The sequence below is a fragment of the Pezoporus flaviventris genome, unplaced genomic scaffold (genome assembly GCF_033815535.1).
Source record: "Pezoporus flaviventris isolate CSIRO_AGI_PZ_B2104156 unplaced genomic scaffold, CSIRO_AGI_Pfla_v1 ptg000035l, whole genome shotgun sequence".
In the NCBI taxonomy this organism is placed as follows: domain Eukaryota; kingdom Metazoa; phylum Chordata; class Aves; order Psittaciformes; family Psittacidae; genus Pezoporus; species Pezoporus flaviventris.
The window spans coordinates 5,722,967-5,745,090 of NW_026892583.1; the positions used below are offsets into that span (position 1 = coordinate 5,722,967).

Genomic DNA, 22,124 nt, shown 5'->3' on the forward strand with positions numbered 1-22,124 from the left:
TCTGTCTCTAAATCTGAACAGTGAATCATGCTTTTTTTCTGATATTTAGCTGACTGCAGTTGTTGAAAATAGATCCATATGCATTCTAAACACCATTCCTATGCCTCTGTTTCAGCACAGAAAAACTAGATGTGCGCTTAGGCTATGATTTATGCCGAGAAGAACAAGAATTCCTGCTAAAAAGGAAGAGAGTGGTTGCCAGTGCCCTGAAAAGGGTGCTTCATCTGGAAAGAGATCTGCATGGACACGAGGTCTGTGAGTTGGAATCCAAGCTTGGGGTGTGGGTGTGTTCAATTAGGGTTGGCACATCTCCCCACAAAATTCGTAGTAGTTTTTTGCATGTTGATGACAACCCCATTGATGTGAATGACAGCAGAACAGAAGTTCTCATTGTGGCATACCCATATTCATCTAAAATTTCAGCTCAGCTATTCATGCCTCCATTCTTCTCAATAGGCCAAATTCTGAAGGACATAATGTACTACTTTTCAAAGCCAGAGCTTCAACAGTGTGATGCAGTGGGTCAGCAAGATATGAGGTGTTGGTACATTGTGTTAGACACAGCCTAGTCAGCACAAACCAAGCAGGAAAACAAGAGTATTTGAAATTCACCTCACATAGACATTTATGAAATCATTGTAATGTTCCTTCTTTAGACTTACTTTCACAAAAAGTCAAAATTCTTTAGGGTGGAGAAAGAGCATTTTATAACAAACTCCAGCTGAAATGTTTTGTTGCCAAGATCCAGAGCAAATTTTTAAGTGAACATGATTTTCTTGCTGGAATAATATTTGTTAAATAGGTGCTGTCCAAAGAATAATTTTGTCTACTTAATATATTTTTTTTCTGAACTTAAATCCATTCTTAATTACACTTATTGCAGTTTTTGTTATTTATAATAAAATTGTATCATTATCTGTTATTAATCATTGCAATTCCAGTTTTAAAGAAGAAGGTGGGGAAGGAAAGGTAAAATTCATTGCATTTTCAAAATCATGCAAACTCATCCAAGCTTTGGGGTTAAGGGAACCCACTGAGTATCTGGAGGTTAATTTAAAGAAGGTACTGGTAAAGGCTGGCAGAATGTTGCTTTAATTTCATTGTCCTCCAAAGAAGTCTCCTGAGGAAATTAAAAGAGCTGTAATTAGACTTGTCCATATAGGCAAATAGGTAACTTTTTGAAGATAATACTTATGTTTTGAACAGGTCCCAGTAATAGCTGTTATGGCAACAGGCGGAGGCCTCAGAGCAATGTCAGCTATGTTTGGCCACCTCATAGCTCTCCAGAAGCTCAATCTGTTGGATTGTGTTACCTACGTCACTGGGGCTTCTGGCTCGACATGGTGTGTATAGCAAATGAGATTTGTATTTGGAATGACTCTTGGACTGCATTTCTACACAGCGAGAGAGATGCACATCTTTCAAAGTCTTACATTGTTAATAAGTGAATGTAATTCCCTGGTAAAGCTATTACTGTTGACTGTCAATCATAACTTCAGTTTACGCTTGTCAGTTCTCTCTTTTGATGAAAGTGGTTGGGTCAATATAGTAATTTTCCAGAACTATCCATATAAATGGATTATTTTCCCATATTTCTGTTCTTTAGGACCCTAGCAGACCTGTATGAGCATGCTGACTGGTCACAAAAGTCTCTGGAGGGGCCACTTAAGGCAGTAAAAGAACAAGTGACAAAATGCAAGCTCAACCTTATGTCTATAGAACATCTGAAGTATTATCACAAGGAACTTGCTGAAAGAGCAAAAGCAGGACATGTGTCATCTTTTACAACTCTGTGGTCCCTTGTTCAGGAAATGTTTTTACATGAACGGGTATGTGCATGGTCCTGCCACACGTTTGGGAAATATCCAGTAATGTTCTATAGAGCTTTACATTTTGAGGGCATGACATAATGTATGGAACAAATCCAAAGTGAATCCCAGTGAGATCTATAAACTTGTAGCCAGGATTTTCCATAGTAGCTAATGGTTTGAAGATGCCTCTGTGCTAAAAGTACCCAACAGCTAGCAACTAGTAGGAAAACTTGCAGACAGAACTGAGCAATCCCCCCGTGAAAAATCAGGTCTTTTGAAGTCTGTTTTAGTTGGACACTTAAGAGCTAGAGTAATCTGTCCTCATGTGAATATTAGTCTCAGTCTCAAGAAAGATCTGTGGGATGCAGGCAATCAAGGCACTTTGATGTTAATGAAAAAGTTACTAGGAATCAAAAAAGCAACCAGGAAGGAAAGTGCAGGAACATGGAGGAAGAAGTCTCTTATAAAAATGTGACTCAAAGATTCCTCTGGGCTGTAAAACATTTACAATCTATCTGTGTCCAGATAGATTGTATTGGTGTTTTTTGCCTTATGCTCTTCCAGAGGTTTACTGTGTTTTTTTTATGTCTTTGATTAGCCAAGAAAGTACAAACTCACAGACCAGCGCAAAGCATTGGAGCATGGACAAAACCCATTGCCTTTCTATTCAGTCCTCAATGTGAAAGAGGAAAAGTTCAGTACATTCAGATTTAGAGGTAAGTATTCCTACAGTTTTTTCTGACTGTAAGTAGGGACAAAAGAGAATTTGGAGGAAGGGGTTGTGCGTGTGTGTGTAGAAGAAAAGGGGAATACATCTGTTACTTGCCCTGACTTGGTAATCACCTTTTAATAAAATGTCTTTTTTGCAAACTGCTGGATGTTGATTACAAAGAACACATCTGCTGAATGACATCCTCAGGCACAAACAGGGCATTTCTGAAGAGCTGGGCTGAAGTTCTAGTTTTGCCACAGACATTGTGAGTGAGTGTGAGCAAATCGTTTGATCTTTTTCTGCCTCAGATCCACACCTATAAAATGGTTTTGATGGTTCCTTAGTTTATAGAGGTGCTGTGAAACATAATTTTCACTGCCCTAAATATTACACTGATGGAAGTACGAAAATGGAGTATGATTGCTGTAACAGGTGTGATATGACACCCATTAAATGGACACAGACAACATTCAACACAAGGTATTAAAATGAGCAGATAATGGAAAGAAAAAGAACAGTTAGTGCTTACATTTGGTTTGGTTTATAGCTACTGTTCTACTGCAATACATGAACAAGACAGCATGAGCCAGGAAAGAGCACGGCCATGCCACACTGTGATACTTTCTAGTTCGGCACTGATGTGTCCTCAGGCTGCTCTATTACATCATGTAGGCTGACAGGTTTGGGTTAGTAGAGGTTTAATGCCAGTCATTCCTTGCAGGCTAGATCACACTTGCATGTTGTACATTTGATGCTCTTCGTTTAGAGAGCAAGTGGGATCCCAGAATCTTTATATAGGAATATATATACAAGTTTTTGAAGCTAATGTTAGATTCATTCTGAGGTGAAAAAGTTAGTTCTATTTGTATGCAAATTATCCCTCAGTTTTGCGTGAAACTAGACAGTGTAGTTTGCAATACAAAATTACTGACAGTTCAGAGCTGCTGAGACAAGTAACGTCTAATGAGCCCATGGATAGCTTCATCCACAGGTGAAGGGTTTGTTTTCTATTACATTAAACATGCTATGTATCAATTCTTTTGTAGAGTGGGCAGAGTTCTCTCCTTACGAGGTGGCCATACCAAAATATGGAGCCTCGATTCCTTCAGAGTACTTTGACAGTGAGTTCTTCATGGGAAGGCGAGTGAAGAAGCTGCCAGAATCTCGGATCTGCTATCTGGAAGGTGACCTAGTAGTGCAGTATATTTAATCAGAACATGGTACAAAGTACAGTGCTAGCTAGCCACTGGTCTGTATACAACACTCCTTGACAGCAAGTCTCCACTAGGTCTTGATTCAAGGGTCTTTTTATCCCTTTTGTACACTGCTGCTTGTTGTAAAGCTTCTTTCCTTCTGTCCTCCCTTTTAACCTGGGCAGATCTGAGCAAGTTGCAGCATGGTTCCCCTTCCCATTTTCTGAACCAAACAAGAAGGTGGAGAAGGCAAGTTGTGGAAATAATAAGCCTTTCTTCCCTGATCAGTCACCAACTGTTAAACTTCATTTCTAGACAATGCATTGCTGAGGTAGAATTGGAAGGAACTGAAAATAAAACATAACTCATGTAGAACATGAACATGTAGAACAACCCACAAAGGCGACAACAATGAGAGCTTTGTGGGTTGAAAATGGTGTCGCTAATCTTCCCTGCCCATAAGGATGAAGGAAGTCCTTTTAACCTCCCACAACTGCTTTGACTAGCTGTTCTGCCTGTAAAAGTGAAGGAAAGGAGAAAAGTCAGAGGAATCCATCTGCCCAGGCAGATTTTAAATCCTTGCCAGAATTTTAGCTTTTGATACCAGAAACAAGGATTCAGTGGAGACAGAAACTGTATTTCTTACACTGTGAAGACTGCTGGAGATTGTGTTTGTACCTCATGTGAGTATCTGGCACGAGGCTTAAGGACAGCTCTTTCTTTTCCAAAAGCAGACTTACATATGGAGCCAATTCTATTTTGATCCTGAACCAGATGAACTCTACAGAAACAAAACATGCCTGAAAGGAAAAAATGGGTCTTAGATCAATTTAAAGAATAAATATGTTTAAGGAGGGCTTTACACTTATACGTCTTTTCTACACTTTTAATGCCTGCTTTCTTCCACAAGTGCACAGTTGAAACTCTAAAACATCATTTGGGTGGCTGGTACCTCTTATTTTGTTACTCTGTACTGTACAGTGGATTGTCTGTGTCGTAACAGGGTCACTTCACATGAGCCAATAATATGCAGCCTGTATCCAATAATACGGATACTTGTAATAGTATTTAACATGTGGTGGTGCAGTATTTTTCCCATGTGGTTTGACTTGCAGGTCTTTGGACAAACATCTTTACTAGGAATTTGCTGGATGGCTTGTACTGGTCCTCAAATTCAAATGAATTCTGGGAACGATGGGCCAAAGATATGGTAGATATAGGTAAGACAGAGTTTTGAAATCAGTATTTTGACCAGATAGTGCTTCCTGTTCAGGGGAGGATTAAGAAAGATACACTATTGCTACTGTTTGTGAGTAACATCTCACATGTTCTCCCTAAACTGCTGCATGATGTGCTGCCTCACTGTGGATCTTTCACCTGTATCAGTATGATCACTATGGGATGTTTTTATTTTATTTATTTTATTTAATTTTTTATTATAGTTTTTTTTTTTATACTCAGATGCACACTTCATGCTATTTACAAGTGTCTTTCATTTAGAATTTGCTCATGATCTACTAAATGAGAAATGCAAATAAGAAGGGTGGCTTTTACTTGTAGGCAAAAGCACAAACCCGCTGTGTCATATGAAAGAGCAAAAGGCAAACCCTGTGCTTGCTTTAAACCAAACCAGATAGCTCTTTGTTTAAAAGGGGTTGGTCATGTGCATATGTTTTCAAGCAAACTGCAGGGAAGGCTGGGGACTGAAGGATGGACCCACAGGAAGACAACAGGGGCAGTAGCCAGTGAAGGTGCCTGGCAGAACCCATTGCCGATGTTTTCTTCTCACAGTCCCTTCTCTATTTCAGAAAAGCATTCCCCTGAAGAAGACATCACTGTCATCAAGCCTCCTTCCTGCTTGTCAGGGAAGCTGTATGAGATGTTTCAGGACATTATGACCAAGCGTCCACTTCTGGGAAAGTCTCATAATTTCCTGAGAGGCTTAGAATTTCATAAGGATTATATCCGTCAGAGAAAGTTTATTGAATGGAAAGGTAACTGCAACAAAGAGTTAGCTGCAGTGTGCAGGTAACATCTCAGATATTTCTTTTATTATACTTTGTGAATCTCACATTTAGAGATATTTTCTCAGGGTCTGGAAATCTGCTGAGGTGGAACTATGTTCATGGTGTCTGTTTCTTAAGGGTAACAGGTTAAAATGAACTGTTCCGTGGGTCACTCTTTCACCTCCTGAAGATATCTGTAATTTATGTCAAAGCATACTCTTCTACAGGAAGTTTGTCACTGCTTAGGTACAGTAGTCAAACGACTCAGAAATGGTAGAGTCCTTTGAGGTCAAGAAACAAAGGTAACACCTAGCAGGTTATTATGTGGATCAGATGAAGGAAAGGACAGGTTGCAAATGTGGTTGCCCATATGTGTGCTATTACTGCTGGATGATTTATCCATCCAGACACCTCTCAAACTCTTCAGAAACAGAAATACGAGGATCCAACAACAGCGAGTTCAAGCCACGTAGGTTTAAATGGCAGGTAGAATGTGTAGATTTCATGTATAAATCCAACAGCAATTTCCTATGGCCTGTGCAATGCAGGCAGGCAAAGTAAACAGTCGTGACAATTTTACCTCAAAATCTATGGAGCAATCTGTGAAATGATAGCAAGGTGACAGAGCTGAGGCTTTGTGCATTAGAAACCTTCCTGCAATCCCAGCATTCCCATTTATCCCATGGGCAGGCAGCAGTGTGGGAGGACCCTCCTAGATTAACATTATCAAGGTGTGTTCTCTGCCTCCTCTGAGTCCTTCTCTTTGGTAACTTGTGTTTTCTCTCCCCCGTTTCATGCAAGTTACAACAGTTTTTGTCCCTGGCTGCCACTGCTACATGGTTTGCTGACAACGGCAAGAGATGGTGGAGCTTTTTTGTAGGTGAAGGCAGAGCCTGCAGTGTGCTAAGTGCTTTCAAAATGTTCAGTAAGCAAAAAGTCCATATTCTAAAGAGTCTGCTCTAAGAAAACAAGTGGGAGGAGAAAGCAAGTAGCATAAGAAGGGTGGGTGAGAGAAGGAGCAAGTGAGTATCTTAAGAAGGTGGATGGGGGACAAAATTGACAGTAAATGCATAAAAAAAATCACTTTCCTTGCATTTTTTTTGACAAGCAATTTTGTAAAGGCAAATGGGTAGAAGCATATTTCAAGCGGGATTTGGAGGAAGAGAACATAGAGAAACTAAAGCCTACTTCAGGTTAGATATTCTACAAAATAAAGTAAAAGAGGTGAAAAGCATGAAGTCTGCAGTAGGAAAAGGGAAACTGAATGTCTGGAGTAGGAAAACGTAGCAGATTTTGTATCATCTTTTGGCTATCTGCATCACACCAATCTAAAGCCAAGTACGGATCTCTAGGAGCAGGAGGAGATGCCAGCTCAGTGAACAGAAATTATAGTCTAATGTTAGGTGAAGTCTCCAGAATATAGCTGTGCTTTAAAGCTTCCCTGCAGCTCAGGTTATCTGACACATTAAAACAAGACTTTAAATGCCATGTGAAAAGCCTCTTTTTCATGGTGAGAAATTTGAGAACTTGCAGCCTGGAATTAGTGTAATGCATTTACAGGAGGGTTCATGCTTTCCAGGGAGTTCCTGAGGCAGGACTTACTTAAAGGCCCTTTTTGGGTGTGCGATGGAAGCAGCAGTTTCCCAGTGAAACGTCTACTTCTAATTCATATATCCAGCCATGAGAAAATGCTGCACGGTTCCAGCTCTGTGATAAGAAAATGGGGGTAATGGAATTTCAACTAAAACTGTTCACCAAGCCAAATAAAAGGGCAAAGTATGCTCTGTTTCTGTGAGGGACTGCAAGCAAATGTCTCTCATCTGTGAATCTGTGAATTCCCAGCAACCATGAATGCTAAAATAAGCAAATAATTTTGTGAAGACCTGACAGGGAGGGAATGGAAAAAAGATGAGTTATTACTTCAAGCTGCTGTCAAACATTCCAGGCCCTGGAACAAGCTAGAGCTATTCTGCATGGTTTAAATCAACATGAAAGAGACCAAGGAGGCAGAGAGATCAAAAGGAGTGAAATGCTGGAACTTACCTGCAGTACTTTTGTGATCGACAGTTTCTTAAAATACCTAAGCACAAACGATTTAAGGCTCAAGGGTTCTGCTCTGGGCCTTGCTCCCTCGTTCCATGAACTTGAGGAACACTCTTAAACCACTATTTTCGTATTTAAAACCATGGCAAAATGTTTCATATTCCATGGGATTAGAAATGGCACAGGGGAACGATAATGGACTTGCTGTCTACAGGGCAGGCTGGTGGGGTTGTGAGCAGAGGGACAGAAGTTCAGCTATGAGCAGTTTATGAGTATAGGTATAAAATTACCAGTTGGTATAATCCCTTTGGTCTCCTTTTGGTGTTAACATGAGGTTTAATTAACTCAAGCAATATTTTAAGCTGTTGGTAGGGGATGCTGTGATCATGATGTGCTATGTTTTTGCAGCATGGTGAAAGCAGGTTGAAGTCAGATTTCTTACCCTGTGATAGGAGTCTAATCCAGAGAACGCAAAAGCAGAGCAATGCAGACTGTAGTGATGTACTGCGCTTGTTAGACCTGTTGCTGCCCTCTGAAACTGTTTGTGCTGTTTTCATTGTTTTTCCCAGTTCTCAGGGGAAAAAAATAAAATCGGCCAGATTCTGTATTCTGTGAGAACTCGCTCCCCAGAGCAGCGGTGAGGCCAGCGGAGCCTGTGTCTCACCTGCGTGCCTGGCTGCCTCACAGCCTGCCTCTGTGAGTGTGCTGGGGGAGTGTGGTAACAGGCCAGATGTGCTCAGACGTGCAGTTTGGAGGGAGTGCTCCTGAGGCCACGTTTGTGGGCTCGCCTTATGGAGGGAGGTGAGCCTGGTCTTGAGGGCAACCAAGGGGCTGCCCTTAGCACAGACAGATTTACTGAATCCTCCTTTCCTACCAATGCGCCACTAACTGTATTAAAAATGTTTTTCAGACTCTGTGCTGGACGCTTTCCCTAACAACCTGACACCGCTGCAGAAATATCTTTGCCTGATAGATGTTGGCTATTTCATCAACACCAGTGGGGCAGGGCTTTTCAAGCCAGAGAGGAATGTAGATGTCATTATCTCACTTGATTATGGACTGGGGAATGTGTTCAAGGTGAGAAGAGGAGCATACTTGGTGCCTGGGGTGACATGGTTTAGTGCGATGTGTCCCTGCCCATGGCAGGGGGATTAGAACTAGACGATCTTAAGGTCCTTTCCAACCCTGCCTATTCTATGATTCTGTTCTAGGATTCCTTGCCGTCCTGGTAAAACTGTTTATGTATTATTAACACTTTTAAGAAAGTCGCTCTCTAAATCTTGATCATATAGTCAAGAGCAAAACAGTCACCAGATCTTGGAGGAGGAAAGAAACTTCCCCTGAGACTAGAACTATAGAAACTGTTAGGCTTTTTCCTTTATAGTGGATTGCAGCATATACTTTCTAGGATCCTCAGAGAATGCAGGAACTATTGGTTGCTGGAGATATGACCTTGATCTCTGTTGGTCTGTCCTCAAGACAAGTTCTAAGCATGGCTTTTGGTCATTCCCTCTAGCTGTAAAAAACTTTAATGGATGATAAGAAGCATCTTCCAACTTGTGATGAGTGATGGCAGGATGCAAGGTTATACTATGGCTGCTTTGTACTACACATTCATTAGAGAGTGGTTTTAGGGACTGAGTTAAGTTGCCAGCCATAGTATTTCTATGATACCTCAGTAAACCTGATCCTTGTCTTAGTGTTATCTTTAAGGCAATGACATTCTGTTTCCACAGCAATTAGAGATGACTTACAAATACTGCAAGATACAAAAAATCCCATTCCCGAAAGTGGACATAAGTAAAGAAGAAGAGATGAACCCAAAGGAATGTTACGTGTTTTCGGATGCAGAGGACCCCAGAGCACCCATAGTAATCCATTTCCCCCTGGTGAATGATACCTTTAAGGAATTCAAGGAGCCTGGTAAGTTCGGTCAGCAAAACTATCTAGTTGAGTTCAGGCCATTTGTCTTTCCAGAGCATGGATCCCAGTTGTCCTTTGTAGCAGTAATTCTAAGTGAGGGCACTGCCTTCATGTGAGTGAGACCATTCTGCCTCCTACCCATCATGGCCATACACATCTATTTGCCTGTTCCATTGGCCATGAAGGAGCATGCCCACTCATCTGCCAAGACAGGCTTAGGTTACTACGTTCAGCTCAAAGTATGTAAGTTTCCACCATGGCAGAGGAGGAGGTGTCAACTCTTCCTGTTAATCTAGTCATGTTAATCTTCCCACCACAACCAGGATTACGTTCCCCATTCACAGAGTGAAACCGTATCTCTCATCTGGTAAACTATGACGCAACAAAGATAGCTGAGCCAGGTCCCTGTCTCCACTGATAAGACTCCACGTACTGCTCAAGAAGCAGGTTAGCAAACCACAGCAGGCTCAGTGATGTTGAGTAAGACGCAGGACAGAACAAGGCTTTAAGCCACAACTCACGCGACAAGGCATGTTGGAGAAGGCAGTACTTGCAATGGTAAGATGTTGGGGAAAAAGGCGAGAATTCTTCCTCAGCCCAGAAGAGACTGGGAACGTCTGACAGCTGCTTCTTCCCTCACTCTCCCCCTATTATGTTAAGACCTATCAGTAGGCAAGCAGGCTGGGCACTAGTTGTTTCTCCCATGCAGTTGGGTTGGTTCTGTGTGGAGGTCCAGCAGGCCCTGGGCAGGAGGGTTTGCCTTCTGATGTTGTCTTTGCATGCAGGCGTGAAGCAGCAAAGGCCATATTAGTACAAGAGAAGGGTCAGCATAGACTAGGTTTTCCAACAGTTTATGGGATACTCTGCAGAAATCAGGCAGTATCTTCTTACTGCTTTTGCTGTCTGACTTCCTTAACCTGAGACCTTCCTCCATGCTGGAGCTTTTACAGCAACGAACCTTGAAGTATCTCACACACTGCTTTTTGAGCTTCTACTTCCCCTCACTCAGCCCACCAGACAGAGCATTGGCTCTCCTTCCAGATTTACCCCAAATTATACTGTGGTACTGGGTGGGACCGCAGCAAAATGGGTATTTCTGAGGGAAAATCTGGAGAAGGTTATAAACAACAGGAAAGGAGGTCAAGTAAAGCTCATTTTCTTTTATGAAGTTCACCAGTGTTTAGAGTATGTGCAGTAGGAGATACACCAATAAAATCACATTTAGAAACTGGATGAACAGAGGAGGTACCCAGTAAAAGGAGCTAGGCTTGTTCAGTAGAGGCTGGAGATGGTCCAAATGGCAATACACAGTGAGACACATCCACTGAGCAGTGACTACCAGGTAAAAAGGGTGTTTTACATTGTCTCTGAATGAAAGATGGATGAGATTATGCAGAGCAAAGCAGCTGCTGCAGCTTCTCAGCGCTCCAGGACCAAATTGATGAGCTGCGATGCTCACCTGCATGTGTCTGAGCAGCCGCTGATTCATCAGTCAAGCTGACAGCCTGCAACTGATGTGGGTGGTTGGGGAGGGAGGTCCTTGGCAAGCTGCTTGTGTGGATTTCAAGTTTAACAGCGAAGCTTTTCATTTCTAGATGGCTGAGAGACACCTTGTGGAATGTGGGTACTTATTTATCTTGCTTTTAACTGTTTAAACTCTAGAAAACCGAATCAGCTTGTGAAGTGCCCATTCACATTGCAATTACACTGTGATTTTGTGTGCTTGAGGCAGATGCAGCTGTATCTGGGTGTGGATAGCACAGACAATATGTCTCTGAGTATTGGGAGGCTCACTGAAGAAAACTTTGGACATTTCTAATCCAGCAACCTCTAGCAACAGCCTGTGCCCAGCACCCTCAGATCACACTGTCTAGAAACTGCTAGGTTAGACTAAAACCTGCTACGTCTCAAGCAAAATTCGTGTCATTTTCATGCTGTTCTGGTAGACATTATAAGGAATGGCTCAGCAGTCTGTTTGCAGCCCTGCTGACAGTTAATCACAATACATTTGTGATTTGGGTGTATTTGTTTCAGACTGCAAAGAGACAAAGAAAAAATGTAACTCTAAACATTTTATAGAGGCATAAATCAGAGTCTGAAGTCCCTGGTGGAGGTAATTAGGGTGTCTGTAAGTGAAAAATTGACCTAACAGAAGGGGTGGATATTGGCAGTATGCAAGATGTATGCCAGGTGTGTGGATTGTCTGAGAGTCATGGGGTTTGGGAAAAGATCTGGACCCAGGGGCACGCTGCCCAGGAATGACTGTCTGGGAATGACTGTCTGCAGGGGCAGGACAAGGGGGAAGGTAATGATTCCTGCCAGCCCTGCTGAGGGATTTCCAGGTCTGAGCTTTAGCAGGAGGGGCAAGGAAGAGCAGCTGGAAAAGCTGAGCAGGAATGGCTCTTCCAGGCTGTGGAGGGGTGCAGTCTTTCCTGGAGGCTGTTTTTAATGTCAGGTTCTGCCAAGTAGATCAATCTCCTCCAATACCATGTGTTTTGTGCTCCAGACTGATCTCACAGTGGTAGCTTTTGTCTTTCTCTGCAGGGGTAAAGCGCTCTCTCTCAGAGATGGAGGAAGGCAAAGTGAATCTGGATAACAACTGCTCACCCTATTACCTCATTAGGCTAATCTACTCCTCTGAAAACTTTGACAAGCTTGTGAACCTGAGCACATACAACATCCTCAATAACAAAGACCTGCTCCTCCAGACAATCCGGAGTGCTGTAGAACGGAGGAGAAGCAGCAGGACTTGGAATCTCCCCAGCTACTCTAGAGCTGGATACCGCTAGGCTGGGTTTTTGCACAGTTCCCCACTGAAGGCGACAACAGTCACACTACAACACATCACAGTCGCATTACAACATGTCATAGTCGCATTACAACATGTCATAGTCACATTACAACACATCACAGTGTTCATTATTTGCAAGAAACTGAGGAAACCTGTACATTTCTCATCTTGCCTTGTTCAAGTTCCTGGCTTTCAAAAGGGTTTATTTAGGCTCCTTCCCCCAAGCTTTCAGACCACAGGAGCTTCACACTGTGGTCTTACTTGTTAAGAGATTAGGGTCCTGGTTAGCAGAGATGTTCCAGGATCTCCCTGATGTTATAGAATATGGTGGTGGTGATAGTGATAGTTCTTAAGAGCCTGTCACCTCAATCCTGAGCCTATTGTCGGTGTCTTTTCAATGCTTGGTTACAAAGCAAGTCCTGGCCATTTGCATTCAGTGATGTCCAGATTTTCAGACGGGCTGAGCAACTAGAATTTGCACTGAATTGGTGGGCTCAGCTTTGAAGTCAGGCCAAAGAGTCATATTTATCTGTGAACAACGGCCAAACTGCAACGTGAGCAATTGCATCCTGTCTGGCCGATTACCTTTGCTGATTTAGAAATTATTCCTTTTTTCCATTCCTCTGCAAGAGCTTGGCACAGAAACACTGCTCCAGACTGCCATGAGGGGGGCAGTTACATTTCAAGGAGAGAGGACATTACCTACAGAGAGTGAGTACAGTGCTTTTGAGCATTGGCTGGAGGAAAAATTCCGCACAAGGCACAAGTGATTATATTGATTTATATGGGTAGTGCCTTTATGCATCAGAATGTCAAAAGCCTGAAACAAGCTTTTGATACCAGAAATTCAAGGGGAGTAATTATCATAGACTCAAGTACAGTTAATTTAATAAAACGTAAGCTAGTGCTCCTTATGTATGTCAACTGAATGTAGGATAACATAACTCACAGAGTGCACAGCCATTGTATTTTCACACCCAGAAGATTTTTTCCTTTTACAGTCTTCTACCCCTAACATCATAGTCAAGGTATTTTTAATAGGTGCTACACTAAAATAGAGCACAAATAAGGAAAAGGAAATTCTTTATCACACCTTTTTGCTGGAGGAAAATGTTTGGAAAAATGACACCTGGTTTTCATTTGCTTTGGAGTGCAATGAGAGATTTTGCATTGAACTAGGAGCCTGGAACATCTTAATAGCCCTCCAGAATCTGAAAGGAAAGGATGCTGAGCAGCATAAAACAGCTCCACAGAAGTCAAAGAAGTTTCCAGACTTCCTAGCACTGAAGGATTTAGACCTGTTTCTGGCTTATTTAATCCAAACACAGCATACTCATTGGGATCTCCAAGGAAAATCTTATACATTTCTTCTCTGTTGGAAATTTACTTCATATCTAGAATTGGTTTTGTTGAAATCCAAAATTAGACCAAGAAAGAGAAATGGAGCCCTGCCTTTTTGGTATATGTAGGCAGTATTCAAGCTCAGAGGGAGAGCATTTATGAAAGGCTTCATTGACTGAACCCTGCATCTACTAAACGTTGCTTCTGCTGCAAGCAATGTCAATGAATATGCCCCAGCAAGATTCCTTGTGCAATGCTTATTTACTAAGGAATACTATATGGAACCTGAGGAGTCTTAACAGCTGGAATGCAACTGGACAACTGAATTCAGGCCATAAGAACTAATTGGATACTGTCTGCAAGAGAAAAGTAGCCATTTTGAGTTGAAAGATGAGATGGCAGCAGGCAGCTATCTCAGGAGAGACAATCCTACGGGCAGGATCTGTTACCTTCCTGTAGGAGAGCAGTACATTCTGACACAGTATGCTGTGATGCAGATAGATGCACATGTGGCTGTGTGCACTGTTTCCATGCTCCCCTGGCTGGTCCTACAAAGAAACCTCTTCCTACAATCTGCTTGCACAGAACAAAACCTGATCCCAGCTTGACTGTGGAGAAGCTGCGTGCTCCCATGTCCTGTGACCTGGTATACCTTGATTCACCCAGGCTTCAGCACTTGGCCTCACAGCCAGTTGATGCTTGACCACTGCTCACTTTGACCAGGAGGCGAACAGAAAGGATGGACTCTTCTTAGTGAGTAATACCGCTGTGCTGCCCGCCTCCATGCCCTCACTGTGATGGTGGGCTTGGGGAACCAAGTTATTGCTTGCATCTTCCAGCATCATGGTATTACACAGAAGGTGCAAAGGGCTGAACAGCTTGTGGGGTGTCCCAGCAACAGCAGCTTTTCTGCTGCAGTGGTTAAAGAACTCAGTTCAGTCAGGGACACTGGCACTCTCCACAATAGACTGCTATTTCTTTTGACATTAAACCAGTGTCTAGCTAGGAACAAGACCACCAATGGTGTTATGTGATTGCCTTTAATTTATGCATCCATCCATATTGTAGATAGGAACGCCATTTTACCTCATCTGCCTAATAACTGGGGCATGTCTGGTGCATTCGTAATGCTGCTAATGCAAACAGAAATGTTCACTAAAATGTGAAAGAGCCAAAACCCCCACAGGGTTCTCAGGTAATCCCCACCCAGTGGAGAGTAACTTGTCTAAAGGACTGTTAAACCCTGTTGTAGAGTGAAGGAGGTAGCTGTGGGTAGGGAAGGGAGTGTGAAGGTGGTGTGATCTCCCCTTGCCAGGAAAACTGTCACCCAAGGTTGTGCCAATACTTAAAGTAGGGCCAGGGACTGCTGTTCAATCTTGCAGCCCAGAGGCACAGACAAGCACGTGCCCCTTGATCTCCTTGGAGCCCCATGTGGTACCCCGTAGCCTTAACCAACAATAGTTTTTAAAAACATACTTTTGCATTTCAGGCCCTGAAATGATGTGAGGGCAGTATCATTGCCCTTCACAGTGGGTTTTGATTGACTGTTTGGTTGTTTTGGTTGCTTTTGTAGCGTGACATTGAAGAAGCATGTTGCTGGCCTGATGGTGTGAGGGCAAAGGCTGCTGGGGGACTCTGCAGGGTGGAGGGACCCACATCTGGCACAGTCTTCTCCATGCAGGTTGGTGGGAAGACGTGGCTGGCACATGCTGCCTCCCAAAGCACACTTGGGCTCTGCGTTAGAACATGCTGATTTGCACAGCATGGAACCCACAGAACTATTGAGCAGAGCTGCAGTGATGTACAGCTGATCAGTGACCTGCGGTCAGGTCAGCTCCTTGGTCTTCTTTCCTTTAAGGTGTGCATGGAGTTTAAGGGAATGGACCACTGAAATGTCTTTGTTCCCCAAAGGTTTTGTGTTTGTTCCTTGACCCTGTCTTGCCTGGCCTTGTGCCACATGCTGTTGAATGGCTGTTTGAGTGGAGTGCATGAAAACCAAAGTAGTCGCTGCAAGGAGAAAGCTGTCTCTCTGCCTCTTACTATACAAAAGTGTATATGAAAAGGCACATGGCATGCTTAGAAACTCGGCCTTGCTGTTCTGGTGTTATGTTTGCTTAACCACTAGAGATGAATGCATGTGTGTGAAATCCTCATTCAAAATGCATCCCAGATCACTGCTTTGAGATGAACATTTTGTTGGAACACCCCCCCCCCCCCCCCCAGATACAGAGCTTGCTATCTGCTGCCAAACACAAAGGAAAGAGAAGTTTGTTCTTGTAACTCTTAGCTACTCATTATAGTAATAGCTTGTTTGTGTCTTTGAACTATTCAGTAATATAATAATCAAAAATAAAATATTGCAAAGGAGCACCAGACCCATGAAAGTCTTTATGTACCTGAACACGAGACTACATCTTTGCTGGTTATGTTAGCACTATTTACGCTAGATGCCTGCTGAGCTCTTTGTAGGGCATTGACTGGTTTCAAGAATGGGTGGAAAAATCAAAGAGAAGATATTCTGGTTTACAAATGCATTGAGAGCTTGGAAATAAGTGTGGAACAAACTCTACCTCCTGCAGTAAAACCCCCTTCAATGGAATGGCACTAAGGATGGCAGGATAGCAGCTGTACTGAGCCACAGCCAGGGCACAGCTTTATTTTCCTCTTTGTGAGTTCATTTAAATGTATACAGAAGTCTGCCTTTCACTGAACTTTACTGTAATGAATTGAATGGTGAGTTTAAAATACCTAAGTTTGAAAACCAGAAAGTTTTTATTTTTGTGTAAAAGCAGTTAGAAGCAATAAAGGAAAATGCACCAGTTTCCCATCACTTTGCTGTATTCTTTGTGACAGGCAACGGCTCCAGCTGAGATGCAGCAGATGAGACTAGATCCAATGATTAGATCACCTTGTTGGATGTGAGTGACTGATCTGAGTCAGCCTGAACACAAACCTAAACTCTGGATGTTGCATGTACCCTTAAAGTATTTACATACACGTGGTGTTACGCACTTCCCTCCCACTGGAAAATGCAGAGAAGACTGCAAACAAAGAGTTACGCTTGGCTGAAAATGGGCCAAGGCTGAAGTCCTTGTCCAAGCAGTTAAGGACTTGAAGCGTTAGGCTCCACTTGTTGGGATGAGCCCCCAGACACTACACTGGCCTGGTGAAATGCTATTCCTCCCCAGCTTCATGCTAGCAAACTTTTCTTTGGCTCAGAGACAAGTAGGGGAAAAAAAGGATATTATTCCTCATGTTTGCAGCACACCTTAACAAATTGTGCCTAAGATCCAAATGCTTGCATCAGTAGATAGGTATGTAAGCACAAATAGGTCTAACCAGCTTTCACCCCATGGCTTCATCTGATCACTCCTTCGTTAACCTCAGGAGCCTGGGCTATGTCTGGCATGGCAGGACTTGAGTCTGTGTCTTAGGTGAACAATCTCACTGTCATGTCACTTTCAGGTGCTCCAGGAGGCTCTCTATGTCCCTTTTGGCTCAGCTCTGCTTCATCCCAGCTGGTGAAAAAAGCTATTTCAGAATCACAGCTGAAACTTGCTCTATAAGCCCATGGCAGGGGGATGGACCACCAGATGTGAGAGTGTTTAGTCTTGGCACAAAAACACATGCTCAGCTTTAATTGCATGCCTGCTGGTTGCCTACATTATTATACCTCTCAGGTAGAAGGATTTAAAGTACATGAAGACAATCCCATCTGAATGCTCTTGCCTACCTAGGCTAAGGCACAGTAAAATACAAAGCCAGCAGCAGCTGTGTGCTGAATGCTTTTCTTCCAGGGTTGGACTTCTTCCTGGCAGTCACTCTGCTCGAGGGAAAAAGCTACATTTCTAACCCCACTCTAATTACCAGGTTCTCCCCTCTTGAAGAAAAAGGAGGCTTTCCACAGCTGCTAAAGGTTGCCAGGTACAGCATGCTGCTAATGCACCATTCAGACAGGAGCACTGAAGAGAAAAATGACCTAGGGCAGCCCTGGTGTGCAGACAGCTTGGTTTTGTGGTGGCAAAAGGGAAGGAAAGAAAGACTAACATACCTTTCAGGTCAAACCCCTCCATTTCCCAAAACAACCAAACCTGTCTGACCTGCAGGGTACAAACAAGCCTGCTAAATCGGCCCTATCAGCATTTTCAGCTGGTTTGGGTGCTGAGTGTGCTGTGACTGATGCTAGTGATGTGCCCCAGGGCTGACCCATGTCTGGTGGAGTCCTCGAGGGACATGGACAGGCTGGGCCTGGGCAGCACGTAGGGCATTGGGTGGTGAGCAGAGCTCGCTGCTGTACTTGTAGAGCTTGCTTTGGGAAGTAGGAAAGCTTAAGGCTCATAAAAGTGCTCTGGAGCAAAAATAATACTCGTAAACATGGAATTGTATTAGACACCTAGGGTTTTCTTTTGGGTTATGGGAAGGAGGGACTTGCTTGCTTGGCATCTCTCTGAGTTTCTTCATTTCACTTGCTCAGAGTACTTGGAAGAACAAAACCTGTATCTCCTGGCTTTCACCTTCCAGAACAACAGTTACCATGAGTTGCCTTTCTGTAGGAACCCAGGACTGGAGCGATGATGTATATCTAACCTGCATTTCCCTGCTGGAAATTTCTAAGACATTTAACCCATTTCACCTCTATGACTCCCTGTATTTAAGCACGCAACGGTTTTCCTAAAGCCTTAGAACAATTTACTGTTTTATATCAGAGGAGAGAGGAAGAGTCTTCCCTCCCAGAAACAGCATAGAGCTTCATGCTATAGTCCTGCTGTGGAAGAGTTTAGGTACGTGGCCAGGACTCTTAATGCTAATGCCAATATAGTCTATTCAGGCAGTAAGATACTTTGGGCAAGGATTTTAGGTATCTATTTGCTTCAAGCATTCACAACTGATTAATTGATATGAGTACTACGAGTAACATAGAACTGTAACTGTATGTAATGACAAATTGCCAGTGTGACAAATCCAGGGAGAACCTCAAAAGACCCACGGGCATATGGAAGCAGCAGTTGCAATAATGGTAATGACATTGTTAACAGAAAATATAAACCACATTCCTGGGATACAAACCAGTTCCTGAAGTTAAAAAGAGTTATTTGCAGGAGGGAGGAGGAAAGAATTAAGTATCCGAACACAGAGCACAACCAGGTTAAGACTGGAAAGCCAAACTGAGCTCTGCCTGAGATACAACTACATGACATTGGTTCAGTTTGCTCCTAGCTGATTCCTGACAGCCAGCAGTGGCAGGAGATAAACAGATAGACAGTCAAACTAAGTCTGGTACTTTTATCTTTGAGTGCACTAGCCTCTTCTTGCTGCTGGGTGTTGAGGGAGGCTCTACTGTTGCTATAGAGCACAGTGTGTACCTTCTCCCAGCGCTGTTAGTGCTTTTGCTGGGAAAGGTCCTCTGGGCTAAACAGTGTTGAAATGCCTCCCATGCACCCCAGCTGCAGAGCCATGCTTTCAGCAGTTGGTGGTTATTAGAGTCTTATTGAGCAATGGTAGCTTATGCCTTGAGGGAAGCAAGAGCTTGAGCCACCTAAGCTGCCTTCTCAGAGCACTGCACACTACCAGGACTAAGCGTGCTGGCGGGGACACAGGACTTGAAATGTAGGTGTATGGAGATGAGAAGCAAAAGCTGTATGGAGGTGAATGGAGTCCTCATTTGGGATCACATGGCACAAAAAGCTTCTGCTTTGGGAAGCCTGATGTGGTAAAGGCACGAGGACTGGAAATCCAGCTGGTAAGATCAGCAGGCAACTGCATCTCTCCTATTAGGAGAAACCTACACTACAATCTAAAATGCTCTAAGGCCTTGCCCCTCTAATGACTGGTGAGCCCCAGCTTACCTGTGGGTGTGAATACATGGAAAGCCAAACCCTAGTCATTCTTCAATCAACATTTGCAATAATGCAGTAAATTCCTACATATAATAATGACAGGTTTCTACCTCATCAGCTACTTTTTTCAAGCCCTACCCTCCCATTCCTCTGGCAAGTGGAAAAAGGGATGTTGACTTCTTTATTTGCTCATTATCGTGGTAGATGCAACCCTGTGAAACAATTGCAGAAACTACCTTGAAAATTGCATATTTAGAGCTTAGCAAAAAAGATTTTGCAAATGTGCCTTTTTCTTAGTAAAGTCGTCCTTTCTAACCACCAAAATCACAGCCCACCCAGATCTGATGATGATTTCCATTAGTGCTTTTCTTGCCAATTATGATTTACAGTGGAAAAGCAGGAAGTACATTGATATATTGGCAGGTGCAGAAAGACAGATTTACACTCAGTAATTTAATCCCCTGGCATTTTGCATTTCCAGTGTGTGAATCACTTTTGGAAGGTTGAATGTCTTCCCTGCAAGAACCTGACAAACCCTGGGAAATTCATTGTGTTAGGAAATAGTTGCTCTCTTATTCACCTTCTTCCTAGGAGTGATGCTCAGGTGGCTGCCAAGGCATTTTTATTGGACCATGAAGTGAGGTTACTGCTTACATTCAGACGCTGTGGCTTTGCAGAGTGCCATTCAGAGCACTACAAACAAATCTGTTACACTGAAGCCACTCTAACAGTGTGCAGCTGATTTAATGGGTCCTTTACATCAGCACCTCAAGTCAAAAACAGAGCATGAAAATACCACGAGACAAAGCGTTAAGTGCAACTGTCTTTCATCTGTGGAGACTGGGAATCAGGTTGCAGTTATTCTTAGTCTGATCTCATCTAAGACCACAGTAATGCAGTTTGGCACAATTGATGATCCCTGGGAGTGAGGTACAGACTCATGACAACATCTATTTCCTCTCATTTGTCAACATCAAGCTCAAAGAATTTCAAGGCTGAAGTCTTTCACAGGCCTGCAGCCCTGACCACCTGCATTGTTACAGTTCAATATCTGAAAACGTTGACAGCTCTTTTCTGCATTGCTTCCACTGTGATGAGATGATCATTTCTCTGTTTATACTTTGGACATGCCCTCTAGTTCCCAATGCAACAAAGTGTGAAAGGAATGAGACCATTTTATCCCTGCAGGCCGTTGTTTCTATTTCACAGTAAAGACCTTTTAAGTGACATATATCTATATGTAATATAGATATATAAAAGTTATATCTCTAACTTTAACTGGGCTCAGTGCCTAGAGTGGGGCCTCATATTTACACTCTTGGTCCTCAGTCTTAGCTGCTGAAAAGGAACAACTAATACAGCATCACTGGTGGGATGACAAATTTGAAACATGGGTGTCTCCTCACACAAGTACATGCATGTGCAGGCGTGTGTATGGGTGTGCACATGTCTGCCCATCAAAAAGGTCCTGTCTACCTTCTGTAGGAAAAGATTCAGTTCAACATACCTATCCACTTAATTTAGCAATGCCATAGTGTTATTGCCCAAGTTTTCATTCTGATTTGTTCCAATTCCTTATCTCTGCTTTGACTGCTAGAGGCTGGGCTGAGGTAGCGTGGAGGCTAACAGCCTAGCCAACAGGAAAATGAAAGGGGACCCTCACAGTACAAAGTTGTGGAGTGGTCTTCATTACTTATATGGAAAGGAATCAAAGCCTATTAGTGAGAGGAGACTGTCAGTGTGACAAAAGCACCAGGCAGCTGGAAAGACCTTTTGTCCTGGACCCTTTGTTTCTCATCCATAGCCCAGACTTGTGATGTTGCAGGAACTGCTAAAATTCATTTAGCTATTCTTTGCTCTTCAACCATGTAAATACCAATGATGTAGAAGTTCACTAGGGGGTGAAATGACTGGGTATGTGGTCGTGGAGAAAAATAAATGTAATAGACTGGTCTGGAGACCAGACTTCCTTCTTGTTATCCTGCTTTTCCTCTCCTTTTACACTGAAAGGCTGATTGTTCATACATCATTTTAGTTTCAGATTCCATGAAAAATAAGTAACGCCACAGGGCTTTTTTTTTCCTGGTAACCTCATCCAGAAAGAATTAGCAAACAGGGAATTGTTGGTTAATGTAAAACTGAAAAACTGTGGAGAGCATGAAACACTTCAGGAATTATATAATGAATGTTCCCTTTGAGACTTCTGCTTCTGCCCAGACCATCCAACCCTCTTAAATCTTATCTGTTGATATCTGCAAAGCTACTTGCAGGTGGCTGCTGTTCACTCACACCTTGCATCTCGTGCTCTGCTCAGTACTCCCCGTTTCAGTCTTGCAGAGTCAATTCACTAGAGTTGTCTGGCTTAAAGGCCCCTCTACTCTTCCATTGAGTAACTTAGAGTAGATATCACTTGGGTGATAAGAAAAATGACAGAGTCATTGTACACACAAAAGGATACTGGATGCAG

General features: G+C 43.0%; 1 protein-coding gene across 4 annotated transcripts in view; it reads left to right on the forward strand.

Moving 5' to 3' along the window:
- LOC133273795 (cytosolic phospholipase A2 beta-like) overlaps window positions 1-14,321 on the forward strand; it is a 54,612-nt gene extending 40,291 nt beyond the window's left edge. For all 4 annotated transcript variants that reach the window (XM_061462348.1, XM_061462347.1, XM_061462349.1 and 1 more), the window contains 10 exons: window positions 116-251; window positions 1,207-1,343; window positions 1,607-1,829; window positions 2,410-2,527; window positions 3,570-3,707; window positions 4,832-4,936; window positions 5,525-5,710; window positions 8,676-8,842; window positions 9,502-9,688; window positions 12,233-14,321. In XM_061462348.1, coding sequence (XP_061318332.1) covers window positions 116-251; window positions 1,207-1,343; window positions 1,607-1,829; window positions 2,410-2,527; window positions 3,570-3,707; window positions 4,832-4,936; window positions 5,525-5,710; window positions 8,676-8,842; window positions 9,502-9,688; window positions 12,233-12,477 — 1,642 coding nt within the window. In that variant the 3' untranslated portion in view covers window positions 12,478-14,321. The remainder of the gene's footprint in view (window positions 1-115; window positions 252-1,206; window positions 1,344-1,606; window positions 1,830-2,409; window positions 2,528-3,569; window positions 3,708-4,831; window positions 4,937-5,524; window positions 5,711-8,675; window positions 8,843-9,501; window positions 9,689-12,232) is intronic.
- The last annotated feature ends 7,803 nt before the right edge of the window (window positions 14,322-22,124 follow it).